At 49.2% G+C, this 23,399-nt stretch overlaps 1 protein-coding gene across 3 annotated transcripts; it reads right to left on the reverse strand.

Annotated features, from left to right (window-relative positions):
• Positions 1-175: 175 nt before the first annotated feature.
• On the reverse strand, positions 176-23,396 carry CUNH6orf89 (chromosome unknown C6orf89 homolog). 3 transcript variants are annotated; one of them, XM_061442645.1, is made up of 8 exons: positions 23,374-23,396; positions 19,133-19,340; positions 17,377-17,542; positions 4,975-5,129; positions 4,541-4,662; positions 3,118-3,244; positions 2,334-2,457; positions 176-1,963 (listed from the first exon to the last, which is right to left on the reverse strand). In XM_061442645.1, exons 2-8 carry the CDS (start codon positions 19,319-19,321, stop codon positions 1,878-1,880), a joined length of 969 nt encoding a protein of 322 aa, XP_061298629.1. In that variant the 5' UTR covers positions 19,322-19,340; positions 23,374-23,396; the 3' UTR covers positions 176-1,877. The 3 variants fall into 3 exon arrangements, with proteins under 3 accessions (XP_061298629.1, XP_061298628.1, XP_061298627.1); XM_061442644.1 differs by lacking the exon at positions 23,374-23,396 and adding an exon at positions 23,058-23,170; XM_061442643.1 differs by lacking the exon at positions 23,374-23,396 and adding an exon at positions 19,666-19,689.
• Between the last annotated feature and the right edge of the window lie 3 nt (positions 23,397-23,399).

The raw sequence follows: 23,399 nt of genomic DNA on the forward strand, positions 1-23,399 counted from the left end.
GTCACTAACGAGGCCCTAATTCTGCCATCACCAAACCCCCAAATTTCCATTAACTAAGACCCAGGCTTTAAGAGGAGGGAGAGGAGGAGGGGGGTGTGTGTCTTGGCATGTACAAGATTGCACGTAGTGTCACAAGTGGAAAACATCCCCCAAGCATTAATTATATTGATGGCAGTCTTATTAATCCAATTCCCTTTAATATTTTGTCACAAATTAGATCAGTCCTTTCCTGTCCTGACTCAGTCACACTCTCCCCCTTCGGTTCTACCAGACCTGCTGTGTGTTGGTGCAGTGTTGAGGGCCATGCATCCAGACTGACACAGGTCCTGGGGCTGCTCTCATTTGTTTACAGGAGAAAACTAAGGGTTATGCATAGAAATGTTTGTAGTGTCAAGGCCTCAGACTAAATTCTTTGGAGCAGGAACTGTCCTCTGCCTTATCCTCGTACAGGAGCCAGACGTGGTCATCCCACTTGGCAGCTTTTGTCAGAGTTTACTCGGACCAGTGCAATGTTTGCTCCCATTCTCCTGGTCTCGCTCAAAAACAAAGGCTGGGCACACAGTTTTCCAACCTGTCATTTCACATGTACCTAAAGTATTTACAGAGGAAAAGGTTCTTGCTCCTGAGAACAGAGTTAACTCGCTTTCAAACAAACCCCCTCCCAATTCCATATTAACAAGTGTGAGAATATATCCTGAACCCCAGCCCTGGCCTGGCAGTTCAGCCCTGACACATCTGTAAATGATCTTCCACAACAGGATCAGACCCAAAGGATCAGACTTGGAAGAGCCCTCAGCATCCACAGCCTGCAAACACTGAAACTGAGCCTCTCTCAGGGCATTGCTGAGCAGTGCTCGAGCAACAGGAAGCAAGTGAAGGCAGCTTGGAAAGGACTCAGGAAAAACCAACGTTCACTCTGACAACAGAGTTCCAGGTCTGGATGGAGGCAACGCAAAAAAACACCAGGGACAAGGAAGTTTTCAGGTGCTCCTGTAGGTACTCTGGGCGGGGGACACAGGCAGCACCTCCCAAAGCAAGGAGGAAACAGTGGAGCAGCCCTTGTGTCTGAAGTGCAGAATCAGGAGATGGAACTTGCACAGAGCTGCTCTGCCCCCAGTCCCGTCTCCATCCAGAATTACGAGGCCCTCAGCACCACCAGCACAAAACTTGCCTTGGTATGTTTGTAGGAAAGGAGGTGGGGAAAGAAAAAGCACAGTTACGATTTGACTTACTCATAACCTGCTGACAGAGAGCCGCAGGAGAGGGGTCACAAGACACAAAGAAGAGGCCTGAACAGATTATTTTGGTACAAGAATGATGCTGAGGGTCTCTGCCCTTAGGCTGCAAGGGTCATCTCAACCCTGGAGCATGGAGCAGAGATGGGCTTTATGGGGCACACCACTGAGGCACACAGCTGCGAATGTGATGGAGATAGGGTGAAGTTGGAACACATCAATTCATTCCCTTTATAGAGCTGGCCTGACAAGACAGGCTCAAAGCTTCCTCCTCAGGAGGAATGTACACACAAGTGTTACACACCCCCTCCACTCCCAAACCCCCCAGGAAGTTTCAGAAGTGCCATAGTCCAAAAAGGACACAAAGTGAATCTCATCCTGAGAAATCCCTTTGCTGCAAACCCAGGGCTTACCTGACAGGACAGGGAAGATCATAAATAGCTTGAGCTTCTCCCAAAATACATTTGGGGAAAGGCAAAGAATTACCTCAAGGGTCAGGGAAACAGTCCTTTTTAAACATTGTAAACATGCAGGGTGGCAAAGCTGCCTGCCCCAGCTCGATTCTCTTGCATGACATTGCCTTGGCTTCAAAGCTGAAAGTCTTCTTGTCCTGGATACAGCTCTGTTCTCCCACCCATGTCCTTAGCTAGCAGCTCCATCACAAATCACTGCTGGCTCTGTCCCTTTGGCCATGAAGCTCATCATCCAGTAATCTGCGCTGGCATAACCTTTGGGAGAGGCAATGAAGAGGGTGTATTAGATGAATCCATTCTTAATGACTGCACCGATTCCCATCAGGTGCTGCAGGTATGCAGAAGCTCTTTGGAAAGACACTGCCCTCTGTGACACACTGGGTTGTGATACCCAGCAGAGCGTCGTGTCTTGTGCAGCCCACCCTGCTCACTTTTCACACTGAATGTCACATGTGTCCCATTCCAGGATGATCTCTGTACTGGCACAAGCAGGTACACACCAGTTTGGAGGTGGTAATGGAACACACCACCTTCTCAGGTGTCACACAGCAAAGACCCAGCTGGAAGCAGTCTTCTGACACCAAGGGATCTTCCAGACCCTGCATACTATAACACCAGTACTCACCCAAATCTCCAGCTTCCAGCTCCACCTTGAACATCTCACAGTGTTCTCTGCACTTGTCCAGAGGTACAACAGTCAGGGTGAGCTGTCCACTTCCAACAGCAAAGAGGCTGTGCAGACTGTAGCTCTAGGATGAAAGAACATTGCAACAGCTTTGCCAGCTTCTCTTGGGTCTGTCTGACCAAAAAGGGGGCAAGTCTCTGCCCTGCAGCAAGGTGACACAGCACAAACCACAGCTTTGCTGCTCCTCCCAGTTACCAGTAGGTCATACCTGAGCTCAGCTGCATGCAAGGTTCCTACTCCCATCTCTGCCCAAGGCAATACAGGCTCTTTGCACCCACAAAACCCACAAGAAAGCAGGAGGAGATCAGGCTGGAAGCCTCAAGTGTCACTACCTTCAGTGAAACACCTCGATGGCAGGTATCTCAGAAGGGTGAAACTCACTGCCCCAAACAGCTCCTACAATGCAACTCTTCAATGAATTCTGTCCAACTGTGCACAAAAAGACTATCCCCTCACCCTGAAAGTGAACAGAGCTTGCACACCACTTGGGCATCTCTAACTGCTGAGGGAGACGGGCCTGGTGTACCACCTGCACAAAGCCAGACAGCTTCTGGGTGGCACAGCAATCTTGAGATGTCACATTACACAGGGATGGACAGAACTCTAACCCCTAAACCCTTCTTGCCAGGATTGCAGCAGCTGAGAACGTCCTGCAAATCCCCCAGAGACTTGGAGGACAACTAACAGTCAGGAGATAATGTCTCTGGGATGAATTTCTTCTCACCTTATTCCCCAGATCTGGATGGCGGATGAGGAAGCAGCTCTCCAGGGACACTGCCTTGGGGAAGGACAGCAAAGAGGAAGCAGGGAAAAATTCCTGAAGAATCCGAGTTTTATTCACAGATTTGTTCCTAAACAAAACAACCCATATTAAAGAAATATCTTACAATGATAATGCTTGTGTTTAAAAGACTATTTTCTACTTCTTCACAAATATTCCTGCTTGATGAACAGCATGGCAACCCAGCCCCAGGAGCAAATTTGACTTCCCAGCTTCTAAACCTGTGCTCTGTCTTATCCCCTTCTGTAGCAGGACCACGCAAACAGGGAACAAAGATCATGATGGATGCCTCAAGTTAACTTCCCACCTCCTTCCCTTAAAATGATCTGAGTCATCAATCATATCCGTTAATTACAAAGATACAGAGGTGGTACTGGACACAACCATAACTGAAACCACATGGCAAGGAGGGGGAACACAAGTCTATTCTCTAGGCCAGGGAGCGTAACTGGAAAAGGCAGGGTGGGGATTGTTATTTTTCCATCTCAGTCTAGTGACATGATTAACACTCCTGTACCCTGACCATCTGTCTACCAGTGCTGCGGACAAGAAGCGCAGCAAGATCCCATCTAAGGCACAGGCTCCACCATGCCCTTCTCCAGGTCTGCTTGAACCATGCTCCTCTGCTCATACAAACATGCCAGGAGCTGCTGCTGGCTCCTGTGAAGCTCCTGCTCCATGCCAGGAGGCACCTCCTCACGTTCTCCTCACCCTTCTCCACATGAAAAGATGCTGCTGGGTTGCTCTGTAACCTTAAAGAGCTCTGAATTGTTCACATAGCTCAGAGCCACACTAAAGGCTTCGGGAAAAAGCTTTTGGTTAACAGCAGCTCAGGATTAGGGTTGGCCATTTTTCCTGCACGGGACCAAACACAAACTGCTTTCTGCTACTCCTCGGTGTTTTGCAGAAGTCATGGTACCCCTTCTCAGCAACACTAACGGTGGAGGATTTCCACTGAGCAGACAGAGGGGATCAGAGATGTAAACCAGTTGCCTCAGGTGATCAGACCACAGCCCAGATGATTAATGTATGGCCTGAAGAACAAGACCGAGCAGTTACTGGATATTTTTATCTTGCAAAGGGAACAATATGTGAAGTCCCAGCCACAACACTCCATTTTTAGTGTAAACCTTCTCCTTGGGTTACATCAGTGCTAGCAAGCAGAGCCCATAACCCACTGCTGTTCCCCTGCTCAGTGTGAAAGTTAAAGTACAGCTTGCAAGCTCCTGGTTGTTCATATAGAGTCACAGAATCAACTACGCTGGAAAAGACCTTTAACATCATCAAGTCCAACCAAGGCAAAGAGGTAGGACACCTCTGCAGAAAGGATGTGTATCATCTATCATATGTTTTGTCTTTAACTCACCAGGGAAGGAAAAATGGGCAGCTCCACAATTCAGCTGAGTTTTCTTCTATTATAACCTCTGCCAGTTTTGGATCCTGAGACTGAAAATGTTTGATTTCTTCATAGGAGAGATGCTGCCCTGTCTTAAATGACACAAACCAAAGATAGAAGCTGTGCACCTGATGTTCCCCCCACTCCCATCTCCATCCTGCCAAAGAACATCCAAGAGGGACAGCCATCTAGACTGCTGTTTCCAACCACAGTAATTAGTCAGAGGAACAACTTGCTAAGGATGCAGAGAGCTCCTCACCCCCTGACATCTTTTGACTGGGGCTAAATGTTCTCTTAGATACATGTTCTACCTCAACCAGCAGTATGTAGTTGAAAATACTGGCCAGGGGTCTTTGGTTGGTGAGTTTGGACTAATCATCCAGCCTTACAAAGCCCTGCATTACCTTGATTAGAAAAGGCTGAGGCCTCTGGAGCTTTTCTGATAGTTCTCCAAAGTCTGTCACTATCTGAAGGCTTTTCACAGCAGAACAGACTGTGCAGTTTGCAGGAAGCGTAGAAGTGTTCTGCCTGCAACCTGCTGCCCACCAGTCCTGGCATTCTGGGAACGAAACAAGAGAAACGTGGTTAATAAGACCAAAAATGAAATGGAGAGACTTGATGATAAACTCATTATCCCGAATATAAAACACTGAGATTTCTTATAGCTTCTAATGGCTGTAAGTTACTCAAAAAAGCAAGTTTCCCCAGGCAGGGAACTCATCACAGAATGTTTCCAGCACAGGTTGAAGATGCTGGAGATACAGCTCAGAGTTGGGAGAAGCTTTATGGAATTGCCACTTCTCTGTACATACAGGCTAAGCTACCCCTTCATTATGGACAGGAGAGTGGCAACTGCCACATATAGTGCCATTCAAATGAAACAAGTCCACAGGCACAAGAGGAATCCACACATGTGATCGAGGAGACATTCAGAAGACAAAATTAAAGACCCTGGTTGAAAAGAGTAACCCTCACAGGGTTAGAACTGGTGCCATGAACCCTGAAATCAGCCCCCTTTACTTCTGCGCTAACTTCTCTGTCCTGGGCAAAGCTTTCCCAGTTTCTGATGTGCAAAAGAAACCAGGGAATGCAGGATCTCACCAGGATGTGCTGCTGCTCTTTCCATTCACACTGACTTGAAGATGAAACAGGGAGAAAAGTCCCATCACGAGGAACCCCTGAACCACAGCTATATCCATTTTCAATCCCAGAAATCGTTGTTACACCACAATGGGCTGAACAGGCCTATAATTCATGTTACATCTTCAAACAGCCAGCTTTTATGTGAAACCATGACTTGATGCCTCCCTCCTCCAACTTAACAGCCATCCCAGCACAAACCAGTAAGTAACCATTAACAGGAACCACATGTTGCAGCACGGAACAAACAGGACAAGGATCCCTAGGAGCAGCTGCCACACTAAAAGGTTGTGGCTCTAAGTTCATGACAGTGATAGCCCTGGTTCTGCAGCTTTAATCCAATGGGGAGATGTAAAGTGTCCCTGCCCATGAGAGGGGTTTGGAACTGCATGATCTTAAGATCCCTTCCAACCCAAAGCATTCTATGATTCTAGGTTTAACTCAGGCAGTGGCAGCAAACCCACCCAAGTGGGATTGTCAGGGTGGGTCAGGAAAAACCCAAGGCCGGGGATACATTTCACATGGAACATCCAAAGATCTGTCCTCAAAACAGACCCATCTGTCCTGTATGGTGCCAGCACATGTCAAATCAGCTCATGACAAACCAGCTCATGTCTCCTGGCCATCGCTGCAGGCCACCCACTCAGAAACAGAGTGGATGGGAAAGGGAAAGGGGGGAAAGAAAAGACAGTGAAGGCTGTCTGAAAAATGAAGTTGGAGAAATGAGGATGCACAGTGGGTTTTAGAGGGAAAAAGACCCTGCACAGCCTGTTACTGCCATGGTGGTTTCCAGCCATGCTCATGCTTCTCTGCATGGGCTGTAACTGATGAACAGCACTTAACAGGAAAGCTTTTGTTTTACTTCTCCTTCTGACATCCGCAACAGACAACAAGGAACATTACAGAGGATTTAGGTTCACTGGGACGTAACAGCAAGGAGCAGATTGGGATTCATTTTGCTTTTTTCTTTCTATTTCCAATCTACTCCCAAATGCTGCATTTCCCACCCCACTGCTGGGATATGGACTGAAAGGGATCAGGATGTAATTCCTAATCTTTCTGGAAGACACGACTACACTGCTTTCAGGGAATAGGGTAAAAAGGCAAAAGAAAGTGTAAAATCCTTATTGGAAGCAGAAGTCCCACTCCCATGAGAACCTGCTCCAACCTACTTTCCCTCCCTGCTCACAAGAGAAAAAAGAACATCTTTGTTCCCCTGCCTGTAAAAAGCTTCAATTTTACAACAACAAAACAACTCAACTCACAAAAAACAGCTGGTCAGGGACAGGAAACAAAAGGCTGAAAGATCTCACCAGAGGAAGGGCAGTTGCCATGAAGAGAACAAGAAAACTTATCTTACGGTCTCTTACAGCGGGAGCAGCAATACTATAATTTCTCTCTGGGCAAAACTTAAGAAACCTCATCCCAAAGCATTAAGCACAGTTGTCCCTACATTTTCTCCCTGGGCTCAGAGCAGGACCCCACATAAGGGGATGCAAATCAGCTTGACAGTACAGAGCTTGATTCCTCTTTTGAGCCAGGCTGGGATATTTGCATTCTCAATTGCTTGATTCAGGAGGTGATTTCTTTGCCCCATGAATAACCCAAGCAGAACACAGTTGAGACGCATTTCAAATGCTGCAAGTGGGGTTGTGGGATCTCTTTTTTTTTGTTGGTAATTAATCTTTTAGATTGATTGCTGAGGGTGTTAGTCTGTGCACCAGCATGTGTGTGACTGGCATAACAAGTACGGGCAGCGAGAAGCGCCTGCCCTGCCCATGCTGCGAGGGAGAAGAGACTGGGGAAAGGAGAGGGCACTCAGCTGCACACTGAGGACCACAGCAGGAGTGCATGGAGGATGCTGATTCCCTCTCCATTACCCTCCCTGCATTCCTTCTACATTATCACCCTGCCCAGACACCCTGGGGGATTGCTCCGGGTTAAGCCGAGCACTGTCTTGTCGGCACACACAGTCTGCCTGGAGACTGAAAAGATGCATTCTGCATCCCAGTGCAAGCGTCACACCACGGGCCCATCCACTCACACTCAACCACTGAAGTGCTGGGTGTGTGCAACCATCCCTACGGAGCTGAGTGCAGGAAAGCAGCTGTAGGATTGACACATACAACTATCCATCACGCAACACAAGCACAGGCCAGTCCCAACACACCTCTCCTCCCTGCTTGTGCTTTCTCACCCCCTTTTGAGGGGAACCTCAATTCCCCATCAGTCAGACCTACCTAATAGTTGCTTTTATGCTTTGTTATCTCTTCAGAAGAGCCGTCTTCTCCCCTGTGTCAGGAGAGCTCCTAGCAGAGGTAGTGCTGGGGACTTCCAGCTGCTAACACAACACAGATGAAGAGATAACAGAATTCCTTAGCACACATCTATGATTCATGCGAGAAGTTTATGACTGTACTTCCCACTATGCAGAAAAATAATAATTCTCAATTTACAATCCGTTTTAAAGGAGTACTCCTCCCTTCTTGGCCATTTTCACAGAGGATTTCCCAAGTTCTTGGCTGTCCCCAGAACGAGAGGGGTGTGTGAGCACAACCCCAGAGATGCTGGGTGTGGACGATCAGATTGGAAGCTAAGAGGTTACTGAGAAGATCTGGCCCTGCTTCTGCCCGTTGCAGCAAAGCAATAAACCCCATGGAAACTTGCCCACATAGATCTGAGGCTGCTCTGGTCTCTTCAGAGACCATACAGAGGGTGAAATATCAGTCTGCCTCTGCAGCAGGTTCAAAGCCTTTGCTTTGAAGGGGAACCCTTGCCTCCTGCAGGATACACAGAGCCAAAGGCTGCTTCTGACCCTAATGAAGTGTTGAAATCCATGTCCTGCACGTAGAACTGCAGGTGCTGAGGCAGCTGCTGGCTGCCCACAGAGCTGGTTTACTTCCCAGCACTCAGGACTGCAAGGCTGAAGAAGCAGGAAGCCTGAGGAAGAAGGCAAATGACAGCTATATCTGCACAGGAGTGTCTGCCCCAGGGGAAGGGACACTCCCCCAAATCTTCACAGTCCCCCAGTTCTGTCCTTACCTGTTGTGGTCGCTACTGTCACCCATGATAACTAGAAGAAAGCTCCCCAAAGGGCTGCCTAATACATTAAGCAGTTCCACAACCGCAAAATTTGGTTCCAAATGCCCGATTTCTCTTTCCTAGGACAAAGCTATTCCCCAGTTCCCACCTTATACCTCACTAGGGACCAGTGTTAGGAGTATCCAACTTCAGCAAGCCCGGGATGAACACAGGGTTCTCAAGAAAGACTGGATTGCACATTGGGTATTCACAAGACATTTCTTTGTCCAGGTCCATTGTGCAAGCCTGGCTGTTCCATTAACACCCACAACACTTCTGGACTGTCCCTCACAGAACCAATTGTACCATCAAGGTAGGACAGCAGGAAAATCTCAGGGCTCTCAGAAAGCACGACCAGCTCTATACTCGCCAATTCAAAGGTAGGCTCAGGATGGGGGTGGGCTCAGCAACTCATTTATGGTGCCACACTGACAGCCACAACCCCGTTACTATGTCCTAGATCCAACAGCGAGAAGATGCTGATCTCCACTTTTACAATATCACCCCACAGCTGCACATCTGTAAAAGTCAGGGGATTCTTTTTAAGGTAGATCTGAAGAAAAACTTCAAAGGAAGGGGTTAAGACCTCAGCCTACCCTCTGCTGTCTACGACCATACCTTCCCTTGCCCAAAGGGATGCTTCATGGATGCAAATCTGACAGTCCATGGGATACCAACCTCTTCTATTTATTTTCATAGTGAAAGCCCAATCACAAGCTGGTTCTCATGCTTACACAGGGCAGAGATTTTTAGGAGACATTCAATCCTGCCTGTAAGAGTCCCAGTATCCTGGGCTGCATCAAAAGAAGCATGACCAGCAGACCAAGGGAAGGGATTCTCTCTCTCAGCTGCACCCTGGCAAGACTCTACCACCAGCATAAGAAAAGCCCCCAACATAAGAGGGACATGGAGCTCTTGAAGTGAGGCCAGAGGAAGCCATGCAGGTGCTGCGAGGGCTGGAGCAGCTCTGCTCTGGAGCCAGGCTGAGAGAGCTGGGCTGGGGCAGCCTGGAGAAGAGAAGGCTCCTGAAGGGGAGACCTGAGAGCAGCTCCAGTGCCTGAAGGGGCTGCAGGAAACCTGGAGAGGGGCTTGGGACAAGGGATGTAGGGACAGGCCAAGGGGAATGGCTTTAACCTGCCCGAGGGGAGACTGAGATGAGCTCTGAGGCAGAAGCTCTTCCCTGTGAGGGTGCTGAGGCGCTGGCACAGGGTGCCCAGAGAAGCTGTGGCTGCCCCATCCCTGGCAGTGTTCAAGGCAGGGGCTTGACAGGGGGGCTTGGAGCAAGCTGCTCTAGTGGAAGGCATCCCTGCCTGTGGCAGGGTTTGGAACTGGATGAGCTTTAAGGTTCCTTCCAACACAAACCAGCCTGTGGTGAAGAGCCCACAAGATGCTCTGATGTCCAACTACTGTCAGCACAGAAGGGCCACAGCTCTCCCTCCAGTTGGACAGATCTACCTTCCAGATGCTGTTACAGAGCTTTCCATTCTTTTAAGGACAGGAATTTGCAAGGTTTAGCCTTTAACCTTGAAGTGATATTGCAGCCCATAACCCACTGTTACTGCTTTGACAGCCAGCCTATGCAAGGCCAGGTTGTACCAGAGCCTGAGATACAAGTAGCCACTTGCCACCCTGGGACCACTGCACACTTACAGATACTATACTCCTTAAGTAAATAGCTTTTTACTTGTTGTTCTATGAAATTGCAGCAGGATACACTACATGCTTATCATCATGCCCCCTTTCCCAGATTTTATGCGAAGATAAAGCAATTTAGACATGAATTCATGATCACAATCTATAATGTGGGAAGATCTCATCATTCTCACACAGACAGAAATGAAGAGCTGCAGTTACCGTGTGGCACAGTTCAGGAGACATTTGGAGCACTTCGTTGCAAACCCAATGTTTCCCAAGCTCCATTTTGCTGAAATCTGTCACCAGCCTAAAAACTAATTCAATCATTTGTAATGTCATGTCAAAGTCAGGCTCAACGATGGGTTCCTGAGCAAGTCAGACAGGAATCATAAGGAATGATTATTAATTACAGTGTGGAAGTCCTGATTAAGGAATGCATCACAGTGGGGGTTTTAAATATACGCTACAAAGATGGTCCCTGTTCAGCACAGGTTCCTCGCTTCTTTCTCATATTGAACTTCTTTGTAGCTCTGAGTATATTTAATACATTTATGTCAGAAGAAAGCATATCCCAGCTTGGTTCACCACATTTTTAGGAACAGCCAGCAACAAAATAACAGCTACAATAAACCCACCAAGAAACCTTTGTTTTTGTTCTGGGTAAAAAGTCAACAGCTCAAAGAGCTGCTCATTCATTCCACTAATGGGTAACGGCTGCTCAAACAACCAAAGGAGGATTAGTCAACCTCTAGCAAAGCACAAAAGTGATTTTGATCCAACGAAATATTGTGAAATCAAGTCTGCCTGGCCCAGCCCGAGAGGAACACAGTCCTCTGGGGTGAAAGAGCATTATTTCCAGGAGAAATCTGCACCTACCAATCTAGAGGGCAGGGACCAAGCCGTTAGGAAAGCCTCCAAAGTCCACTCCAGCCTGCACTTCTGGTTACTGCCCTGGAAGTCAACTTGTGCTGTGCTGACAGCGTCTGCACGAGCAGTGTGGCTCAGGGCAGCAGCACGATGCCAAAACAACTCCCTCCCACTTGCTGCCACTTGCCTGATGGTGGCTTCAGTCTGGATGTGTCTGTGTCACTAGTGCAGAGGGCTCTGCTGGGTTGCTGAATGCCTCTGCAACAGGCCATGGGTGGCACGCTCTCTTTCCAGGAAAGCAAACCCACCTGCTCCATAAATGAGGAACTAAGAGATTCTGAGAGCATCAAAATATAGAAGCAAAAGGAAGAGTTCGTGTTCCACATTACCACAATGATTTGCAGTTAGTTTACTGTCAGCAAATCCAAATAAACAGTCCACTGGTTGAACAGAGGCCAAAGCAGTATATGAAACCAGCTTGGCACCACCCTGCCCTGCAAAGTCAGCCTGGTTTTTCCCCTTTGGACAAGCCAACACATGTTTGTCGGTCCCTTTCAGGCTGTATTATAAAAGCGTTATTTAGATACTCATAAAAAAGAACAGATAAACTGGCAGCTGTGTGGCAATGGGAGCAAGCCCTGTGCAGTGCTGAGCCCACATCACACTCACATCCAACACTCACATCCACCTCAAAACACCCCAGCCACCGGAGCGGGTGCATGAGAACATGCACAAACACAAGAGCAAACCAGCTTGACTTTCCTTATGAAGAAACAAACAGCAAGATCCTTTGTGAGCAAAGGGAGAAGGTTTGCTGAAGGTAGCAAGCAGTTAGAAATCAGATCCTGCTTTACCTCCTAAGCCACCTGGTTGTGCAACCCTTTTGTTCAGGCAGGACTGTGTTCCCTGGGCTCACGCATCACTGAACCCAGCAGCTTGGATGCAGCATGGGCTGCAAAACCCACAGGGAAAGCCCAGCTGAATACCTGGGGGCTCAGGTCTCGCTGGGCTCAAGGAGCAGAAAGTCCACCCTTGGGGAAGGCGGGCACACTGGCTGCTCCCTTTCTGCACAGAGCTGCACCAAGGATAAACACTGCAGGGCTGCAGCAAGAGGGGAGGAGCGTGAGAAGCAGAGAGAAACGTGGCTGCCTGCAAGGGGTTAAGATCAGAAAGAAGACAGGACCTGGCCAGGGGCCAAGGCAAGCCTTCAGCTGAACTGAAGGTGGCCAGCCAAGAGGCAGAGGCTGCTGTCCTCTCCCTGTAACCCAGCCTCCTGTGACCTGTCCCCAACAAACAGCTCTCACGCCCACCAGGCCCCTGATGTGACAGTCACAGACCATTCACAAGGTGCTGCTTCAACACTGGTCCTCCACAGCCGTTTTCTCCAAAATAGATATATAAATCCCATAAACACAGTTTTAGCCCTACTGGTCCAGGCAAAAAGGGATATTTAATATAAGGAACCTTCTCCAAGCTGGGGGGAACTTGCACAACACTGAGATACATGTGTGCTTGTGTCTGATTTGAGGTGTGCTGAGCAGCTACTGATCCAGTTGATTTTGAGCAGTGCAGCGTACGTGGTCAGGACCAGGGCGCATTATTAGAAGCAAAGTTGTATTTTCTTCAAGGTCATTACAAACCCGTCTATCAATACACGTGGAGACTGTCACGTTGTTGGATGAAAGCCTGCTCACCACCCATGACCTGCTCTGCTGAGCTGCATGGAGTGAACTTAACCACAGGCAGACACAGAAGTTAATGTGAGAGCAACTTCAGGGTCTGCTCATAATGTCACTGCTCTGTGTGGCTGGCAGGGAACAGTCATCAACCAGCCAACACCAAAACTCAGCTTTATATATTGAGAAAGCTAGAAGCACGCCACAGAGCTGTGAAGTGAAGAACCTTTGGAGAACAGAGTAACCACTACTGTGGTTTGAAAATTTCTATTACTAGAAAGAGAAAATCCCTTTTCATTTGGCTCCGATTACTACAGACTTTGGGACCTCATTATATTTCTTCCCAATGCTTTCAGGGGAGAGGGAAGTAGTTGTACCCCTACTTTGCACCGGAGAACTGAAACACAGAGGGAATGCCATGGGCAGGGATGCCTCACACCAGACCGTGTCACCCAAAGCTCTATCCAAGCTGGCCTTGAGCACTGCCATGGATGAAGCATTTACCACTTCTTTGGGCAGCCTGTTCCAGGGCCTCACCACACTCACAGGGAAGAACTTCTTCCTTAGATCCAACCTGAACTTCCCCTGTTTCAGTCTGAACCCATCACCCCTTGTCCTATCGCTACAGTCCCTAATGAAGAGTCCCTCTCCAGCATCCTTGGAGCCCCCTTCAGACACTGGAAGCTGCTCTGACGTCTCCATGCAGCTTCTCTTCTCCAGGCTGAACAGCCCCAATGTTCTCAGCCTGGCTCCCTGTGGGAGGTGCTCCAGCTCCTGATCATCCTTGTGGACTCCTCTGGACTTGCTCCAACAGCTCCATGTCCTTCTTATGTTGGGACACCAGAACTGCACCCAGTGCTGCAAGCGGGGGTCTCATGAGAGCAGAGGGGCAGGATCACCAATCTTAAAAGTCCTTTCCATTCCAACCCTAATCATTCTATGATTTGTCAGCCTGTGTCAGAGCAAAGATTCCAGCTTACATAGGCCTACTTTCTCCTTCCAACAGCACTAGAAAGCCTTGAGTTAACCCATATGCCCACTCAAAATCCAGTGTTCCTTACAGCAAGTAAACCCTTGAGATCTGCAAACTCATCATGTCCCTGAGTGTATGTGAAGCACTGATCCACCCGGCTCACCCTGCATGCTGCAGTGGCATGAGGTGCTTTCCCAGCCCGGAGCAGGCAGTGGGACCCAGCACTGGGGCTCTCACAAGCTCTGTGCAAACACAAGCTCCGGAAGAGCAAATGCAAACCACATTTCCACAAAAACTCTTCCCCAGCCAAAGGGACCTCGATCCCTAGTCCTGGGAAAACAGCTGAAAGAGAGACACAAACTCCAAACCCAAGGGTCCAAGAGTCAGCTTTGAAGAAACAAAGGGCAGGAACATTAGTTTTAACATGAGAATTGATCCGGGGGAGAAAGCAGCAAACAACAGAGCAAAGAGACAGGCAAAAAGGAAATTTACTTTGGACCTAATCCTACAAACTTAACACAAGAGGAGCAGTGTCCACAAAGCACTCTCACCTCAGCTGCTCAAAGATCCACCCACAGCTACCGACAGACAGCCCTCGTCATCCACAGCATGGCTCTTGGGGTGGAAGGGATGAGGGTGAAGGTGAGAGTGAAGGCAGATCACCCTGAGCTGGAGGGAAAGGGGAGCAGAATCCTGCAGCCCTGCTCTTCCCAAAGCCTAACCATCACTCTAACATGGAGCTTTGCCTCCTGGAGGAAACCAGGTATCCGAGCTCCCCTTGTTCTGCAACACAAACCTGGCTGCTCTGCCCACACCTACCAGGGGAACCGGCTCCATCCTGCAATCCTGGAGACAGGAAAGCTGCTCCAAGCCTGAGCAGGCTCAGGAGGGATAGCACAGCCCCAGGCCACTGCCCCTGCCTGCTCAGGCACTTGGAGGAAGTGAACTGGACCACCCATGTGCCCACACTCACTACGGCTGGGCTCTGTCCATACCGAGCTGAGTGGCCAGGGATGTCTGCCAGCACTGCCGGTGGGCCAAGGCAGCCTTCAAACTGCTACCAGGAGGCTTTCAACAAGAACAGCTCAAGCTGGATTTGAACTGGTGCCCAAGCGCAGAAAGCTCCAAGTTTAATCCTCAGCCCCCTCAGAATCTTCATCTCCCAGGATCGACACAGAGAAAGGAAGAGGAGTCTGTACAGCGAGTCCTTTCTTAGCAGTTTTCTCTGCTGTTCAGTCTCTTGCACAGTGCCTTCTCCTGTGCAGGAGAACCTGTCCTCTTTGACACCTTTGTTTCTGGGACCGAGTTGGGGCTGAAGACTGTGCCCATGCTTTCTAACAAGGCTGGATCCTCTGTAGTTAAGGGGCTAACAGGCTCTCCAGTGTCCACCTCTGCTTCTGGAGATTCCCATGAAGAAAGGTTGTCTGGTGATCCTGTGATTGTGGCCATTGAGGTCTGGTTCAGCCCCTGGTACCTTCCCAGCCTTATGCTCACATTAACAAACAGGATGGCAAGATGTAGCTTTACCCCTTCCCTTCAGCAGAAAAAGCCAAAATTAAGGGCAAAATATTTCATTATACACAAGGCAGGGCTGAAAGAGAGCTTGGGAGATCACTCAGCCCCATGACATGAAGCTCCCTCTTCCAGCTCCCTGCGGGATGCAAGCTGTGAAGCTGACACCAGTGCTGCTGGGACAGCCGGACACTGGGACAGCCCTGGTGGCTGCAGCTCCCTGCAAGAAGCCGGCACATGAGGGATTCCCACAGGAACCCAGCCAAGGTTCAGGCTGGGTGCTGCACTTCCATTCCACTAGCCAGGGACTAGCCCAGCTCCTTTTGCTGAGGCGGGACCAAAGTCACCCCAGCCATCCCAAGCAAATCTGTTAACTGGGACATGCTGTGTTTTCCATGCAACCCAATACTGTTGGAAAAACAGAGTGGGAACTGCCTTGTCCCCTCATTTCCCCAGGGCTGGCTTGCTGCCCACCCTCTTGCTCATCACTTCAGAAGAGTTCCAGGACTCATGGAGGCATGAGGGATTTTATATACATTTAAACAACCTTGCATCCTTCCTCTCCATCCATCCTGCTGTCCCAAGGAACCTCCCTGGGCTCTTCCCATCCAAGGGCGCTCTGCAGCATCTGAAGGAAGAACCTGTCAGCTTTCTCCACAAAATTCCACTGAACAAATACAAGCATTAAAGTGCCCATTGATTTGCCTCCCCATACAGAAGTGGAGGGGTGTTCACTTGTGTCAATGCTGACATGGAGTAAATAAGCAGGCTAGTAATGTCAAGTGGCTATCAGCCATCTCCTTGCCTTTGTTTTTTCCTCCCTGTGAGAGATCCCAGTGTATAAGGAAGGAGAGGAACAATGGGGATACCCCATCCCACCCCTACAACCCGAATCAACAGCAATCCCACATGTCAGCGGAAGAGAGGGAGACACAAGAGAAAGCACAGAACAGCGCCAGCACTTCAGGGAGCCCTTTTTAGCTCCAGCAGGAAGGTCAGAGCCAGCCCAGACAACTCTAACACAATGAGCTGCCCAAGCTAAATATAAACCCTTGGAGGGCATGGAAACAGGAGTTTGTTTTTACAGTGAGCTGCGAGAGGATCAACATTGTGCCACATCTCTGCCCAAAATAATTCACAGCTTTATCATTACTGACAGTCTTTGTGTTTTATCAGAGAGGCTGAGCCCAGGCTCACACCCCTTTGCCAGCCTCAGTCAGTGGAAATGATTAACTGAGAACAAGAAATACTCAAACTTTTCCATTTCTATTACACCAGTCTAGGAAAATCTATTCTGTTCCTGTCCCATGATGTGTCCACCTCAATAGGGAGCTGCTTATCTCCCTTCCTCACACGCACACATTACCCTTAATCCTACATTAACTGCTATAAACACTGGCTCTCAAGCCCACAGTCCTTTCCCAATACTCCACTTGGCAAAAACTACTTTTCCTTAAACCCGGGTCACATGCTGAGGTTTCTACCCTTTGCTCACAGGTATCAAGATCTGGTTGATAAAGTGGTTTTGTTTGCTTACTTAGAAAAAGAAATAGAAAGGGTGACATTTACCCAGCATAACTATCTCAGATTCTCTGAACTGCAGAGATTTTTAGAGGAAGGGGAACTCTTGTGGAAGAAAAAACCCTGAGGTAAAGAAAAGCAGGGAAAAGGGAATGTGCAAGAACAAAATGATGAAGGCAGAGATCAAATATACCTCAGTGAATGGAAGGAAAAGAGCCCTAGCTAGAATTCAGATTGCTATTTTTAAGTACAGTGGTAGGAAGAGAGAAAACCATGGTGCCATGCCAGTAACACATTTGTTATTGGGTGCTCAGGGAGACACTCAAACGATTTTTATGGCTGATATTTCACTTGGTATTTCTTGTGAGGCTTATGTTAGAGCAGAGAAATCATTTCCTTACTCTCAAGCATGTACTTCTTGGCAATAGGCAGAGAGAGCAGCCGGATGTGACCGATGAGGGAGCCCCAGGCATGGGCTCTGGAGAGCGGAGCTTCAGGCGGCAGCGGGCTGTATGGCTGGATCACAAAGTAAACAGTCAGCAGCACCAGTCCCAGGGTGAGCAGGCCCTAAGAGAGAAAACAGGCACAGAATTTATCACAGTGCAGCCAGCAGATGCATCTTCAGAACAGGACACACCTCTGGCTGCTATCAAAGGGTTGTGGCTGTGCACCATAAGATGAACACTCCAATTTTTTGCTGTGGCTGCTCATTCAACTGCAGTGCTATTTATGTACACAGAGTTGTCACTCTTGTTTTATTGGTAGGGCTGTCCAAGGACGAAATTAAGCAGCCTTCAAACCCCAGCTACACAACTGTGTTCGTGGATTTTAGCACTGTAAGCCAGCACCAGAGCAATGAGGATTATCTACAAACAGTTCCCATTCCTCCAACCTGCTTAGATCAAAGCTGGCACTACTGCCATCCCTCTTTGCACTGCTGCCACCCCTCTTTGCACTGCTGCCTCCCCTCTTGCACAAGGTTTTCAAGGCTTTGTGCAAACATTCGTCAAGCCTCAAACCACTTTGGCAGAGTTGGCACCACTCCCTCCTCCATATCACAATCCCAAATAAGCCTTAAAGAGACGACATGACACATTTCTCAACTCCCCAGCCAAAGTCAAAGTGAACCTACAACAAAAACAAGAACAGAAGCTGAAAGTTCAAGTTATCAGTTTCCTGCCTTATTTTACAGCCTTCTATAGGATGTGAGGAAGAAAGTTTGATTTTTTTTTAATAGAAACCACTGAGTGGATTTAAAGGCAACACTAAAATATTACTGGATATTACACCAGTGGGAAGGTTGTCATCCTTGTTGCAGCAAACAGCTCAAACCTAGCCAACAGCAGCATCCTTTCACCCACTTTGCAGAGCTTTTCACAGCATCTTTTAGTTAAGCGCCTCAAACATTTTTCTAGCACTGAGCAGCAAGGCAACAGGTTTAATTTATAGACTAGAAGGAGAATAAAGACAGGTAGAAGCTTGTGATAGGGTCAGAAACAGAATCTGTATCTCTTCATTATTCAACCCTGAATTTCCTTCCTTCCTTCCTCACACTTCCTCTGAGGGTGCTGACACTGGGAATCTTTGCCTGAAGGATCAATGCAAGTCTCATTCTTTAATAATTTCAGGAGAGGAAGGTGTTGACATGTTAAATTTTCAGCACACATGAGCAATTTCAAAGCTCAGTCAGCTGCCTTCTGCCTTCAAACCAGCTCAAGGGATGCAGGAAGCTGCACTTCACAGCTTTTTAAATTAAGAACTTGGGAAAATTCATCAAGAAAATGCAATGGGAAGTGAAAGGCTCAGGTGCAAAAGGAGAACTCCAACCCTCAAATGGTCTGTGCATGCACAAAAGACATGGAATCATAGGATGGTTTAAGTAGGAAAGGACTTTAAGATCATCAAGTTCCACCCCCCCTGCCATGGGCACCTCACACTACACCATGTCACCCAGGGCTCTGTCCAACCTGGCCTTGAACACTGCCAGGAATGGAGCATTTACCACTTCTCTGGGCACCCTGTGCCAGCGCCTCAGCACCCTCACAGGGAAGAGCTTCTGCCTTGTATCTAACCTGAATTTCCCCTTTTTTCAGTTTAAACCCATCACCCCTTGTCCTATCGCTACAGTCCCTAATGAAGAATCCCTCTCCATCTTACCTTGTAGAGAGCCACTAAGACAGGATACCGCGGAGGTCCCCTTTGGGGTTCATTCCTTTCCAAGAGCTGCCTGATGAATTTCTCAATGGCTTTTTCTGACATCCCACACTGGTGGCCAGTCTGCCTCACTAGATCAATCGTCTCTGAGAGCTTGTCATAAATGCTGAGCTCGTTGGACAAAAGCTCCATGGCCTCCGATGAAAAATCCCTGTGGAGAGATCCAGTACGTTAACAGAAAACACACTGCAGCTGCACAGCTCAGCACCAGCATGTGCAGAGAAATCACAGGAACACCCCAATGCCCAAGCAAGAAACCTCTTCACAGCTAAAGGCACACCATTTAGCTGCAGTCCCAACAATCTCTGCTCGTCCTGTATCTCCCAGGGACCTAAAGAAGCCATGAAATTTCCTGACAAGAGCAGAACTGCCTGAGATCCGCAGCTTATGTAAATGAACAAAGCTTCCCAGAAATCAATGAAACTCCAGTTATTCATCTATTCCAAATGAATCCATCCTATAAAGTGATTGCTCACCAAGTACAAAAGCCAGCTATACAAAGCCGATCGTCACACACAGCAGCCAAGCTAAGCTCTCCTGCAGCGCAATGTTAGTCGCTTAGTCTAACATAGATTTGTTTTCATTAAATCCCCTGTCAGCAATAGGACCAGGAGAGGGAAATAAACAATACGTATGGGGCAAAGTTCAACAATTTAAAATTTGTCTCCATTTTTGCAACCTTATGTCCAAGCCAACTGATTATTGAGTAACGGTAACATGATAGCAGCATGCTCTGCAGGCAGTGAAAGCTCTTGGGCCCCTCTGAGTTTGCCTGCAGGACGTTCACATGCAGAAATGCAGCAGGAATTGCATTGTGAATCCAAGACAGAGACAAAGAACCATTTGACAGCAAGTTATTTCCCACCATGAAGCTTGTAGGAACACATCTATGAGCAATCAATATTTAGATGCCAAAATAAGAAATGAGTTCCTCTACCATTCCCCTCCTCATGTGCCACAAAGGCAGAGCGTCGTGGCACCAAGAACAGCAGATGGGCTGAAGAAAAGATGCAAAGAAACTGCTGGACAGGCTAATAGCCACCAACGGGAGGATCCCATTGTTAGAGAGACATTTTGCTTTGGAAAAACACTGCTGGGGAAAGGAGCATGTGCGAGGTCTTGTTTTGCCTCTTGTTTCTGAGCTGGGAAAATCTGAACCTGATCAAACTGGGACAACAGAAACTTTCTGGGGAGCAGAGTTTAGCAAGGCATTGCCCTCAAAGCTCAGGCTGAGGACCAGCATGTAAAAACACAAGCAGCACAGAATCCCAGACTGGTTTGTGTTGGAAGGGACCTTAAAGCTCATCCAGCTCCAGCTCCAGCCCCTGCCATGGGCAGGGACCCCTTCCATAGAGCAGCTTGCTCCAAGCCCCTGTGTCCAACCTGCCCTTGAACACTGCCAGGGATGGAGCAGCCACAGCTTCTCTGGGCACCCTGTGCCAGCGCCTTAGCACCTTCACAGGGAAGAGCTTCTGCCTTACATCTGATGATATACATGATTCATACACCCAGCTCACTGCTGAAAATGGAAATCAGGCCCCTGTCCCCCTTTTACTCTAAATACTACCTCACACCAGGAGCCATCTCGTGAACACATTGTGCAGCTTCACCCAATTCACCAACTTGCTCAGTGAAGCCTGTTACTGCACCATGGGAACTGTATAACTACCTGCATGGGTCTGCTCTGCACATACCTCACAGCACAGCATTTCAAAAGCACAGATCCATTCGGCTCGCTTGAGAACAAGCTGACAAGTGCTGCATAACTGCTACCAAACTTCAATTTGCTGTGCTGTAAGTTGCTCTGACTGCTCCCACAGCACAAACCAGCCATAAATGTATATATGTATATACATCAAGAACTAAGATTCTCTTGTTTGGCAACCAAACTTGAAATATTATTTGCCTTTAAAAAACTGGAGGACAGCTCCACCCCTAAACCATGGGTTCCTACAAGTCAGAACCCAAACAACAGCATTTTTAATACCTTTTTTCCTGCGATGCTAGGTACTCTCATTAAAAACCAAACCCACTTTTCAACAGGGCTACCAGCTTCAGCAACTGCTTCCCCTCCCCCAGCCCCCCCGATCAACTCCCTGTTCTGCTTCTGCACATTTGTTTATACGATCCCATGGTGAATCAGATCAGAAAAATGATATGCCTGCAAAAGAACCCATTTGTTCGGCCAGCAGCAGCCTGAGCACCCAACTCAAGCCGTTCGTGTCAGATGTTGTATTCACATTAGCGCTAGATTTCTAGCCACAGCCTTAGAAAGGCCAGGAGAGTAAAATGCCAAATTAAAACCTAACCCCAAGCAGGCAAGGAGAACATGCCGCACTGCTTTGCCAGGTTAATGAGCTACCGACATTCCTTGCGTTCCACACAAATATTTGTCCCAGATCTTCCCACCTGAGCGGCCCCATGGGCTACCAAAGCTGCCCCAAAGCAGGTTGGATCCTAAATTCTCCGAGACAGGGACCTTTTCTTCTTGCCTGTAAAGCACCTGGCGTGCACTTGACTCTGTAAAACAATGCATTGCTTTTCTCCTCCGTTCATGTAATGCCGTGATTGACACAACAAGCAGGGGCCAGCACATCTGCGGGATATTTAACGTCCTCTTCCCCCTCCAAGCTTTTGCGATTACTCTAGTTGCCTTGACACTGCAGCTGGCCTTCTAACTGGTCTGCGGGGTTATCTAGCTTCCTCTGGCTGTCGTGTGCCAAAGCTTTCGCCTGTGAAGCTCTCCCGTGTGGAATTCCGGCAGATTTCACAAGCTTCCAGCATGCAAGGTCTGCCTGCTCTTGAAACAATCATCCCATACAGAAATGGTGCCAAGCACAGTGATTTCCCCCTTTCCGAACAGCAGAAACATCCTACCTACGGTGATGAAATGCTGAGATACATCCCGCTTCTCCCACCTCTACCTTTGTATTCAACCCTGAGCAACACCTTTGTATTCAATCCCTGCAAGTCACAGACGCTAAAAACCCAGCACAGCCCCTTGACAAACTCAAAAGTAACCCACGTCTTCAGCTAGGAAACCAGGCATTACGCTCCCACATTGTTTTGAGAACAGATGAGGCCTTAAAAACCAAATAAAAACCTATTATTTCCCTTCCTATCGCCACAATACAGCCGACAAAATAATAACAACAGACTACTGTACCCTCTTCACCATCACACACACACACTGAGCGAGCCTTATCCCTTGCAAACAGCAGCCCCTCAGAGCCAGGCCTCTTCAACTCAGGCACCCATCTGCTATCGTATTCCCTTATGGACTCCACCACCCTGGCAGGAATAAGCAGCTCTCCACACACATAAGCAGCAGCAGCTCTCAGCCTGGAGGGTTTCCACGCAAGGGCCCGGCTCTTGGCCCCGATGTGTGCTGGGTGTTCAGAGCCAGGCTTTGCAAAGATGAGTATTTAGAGAGCAGTGCTGTCGGGGGAGTCGTTAGAAGGGAACGGTGCTCGCCTTGCTGCTGCACCTGAAACAGCGACGCAAAAAGGATCCGGCCCCTGCTTCAGCACCGCTTGCGCGGCCTCCCTCAGCCCTGCTCGGGGGCTCAGGTCCCAGCCTCAAGCCCTGCGGAAAGGGACGGGCCCCGGGAGCGCCCTCGCTCCTCTCAAGCGGCAGCTCCAGCCGGGATGATTACATTGCTTTGCAAGTCAATAAACTGGAGCAAAAACCAGCGCCCACCGCCACCGCCGGGCGCCTGCCGAGCGCCTCGCTGAGGCCCGGGAGCCCCCCCAGGCCCGGGCCCGCAGTGAGGGGCCGAGGCCCGGCCGTGCCCGCTGCTCCGGGCACCCCCCCCCCCCCTTCCCGGACCCCCGCCCCGTCCCCCCTCCTCAGCCGCCCCCGGCCTCACCCCGGCACCGCCCGGCGGCTGCCCCGCTCCGCCGCCCGGCTCCGGGCTCCTCCCGCCCGCGATGGAGGCGGGACGCGGGGGCCGGGCCGCCGCTTCCTGCTTCCGCCATGGCCCGGCCCGGCCCAGCGCCCCCAGAGCCACCCCCGGCGGCACTGAAGACCCCCCCAGCACCCAGGTACCCGCTCCCCCGTGGGCCTGAGACACCCCCCCAGCACCCACCGGAGCCCAGAGTTCCCCTGCAATGCCCAGCTCCCGTTTAAGCCCAGAACACGGGGACCCCCGGCCCCGTATCCCTGCGGCACCCCCCAGCACTTACCTGAGCCCAAGGCCACCCTTAACTCC

This window comes from Pezoporus flaviventris, unplaced genomic scaffold (assembly GCF_033815535.1).
Source record: "Pezoporus flaviventris isolate CSIRO_AGI_PZ_B2104156 unplaced genomic scaffold, CSIRO_AGI_Pfla_v1 ptg000228l, whole genome shotgun sequence".
NCBI classification, from domain to species: domain Eukaryota; kingdom Metazoa; phylum Chordata; class Aves; order Psittaciformes; family Psittacidae; genus Pezoporus; species Pezoporus flaviventris.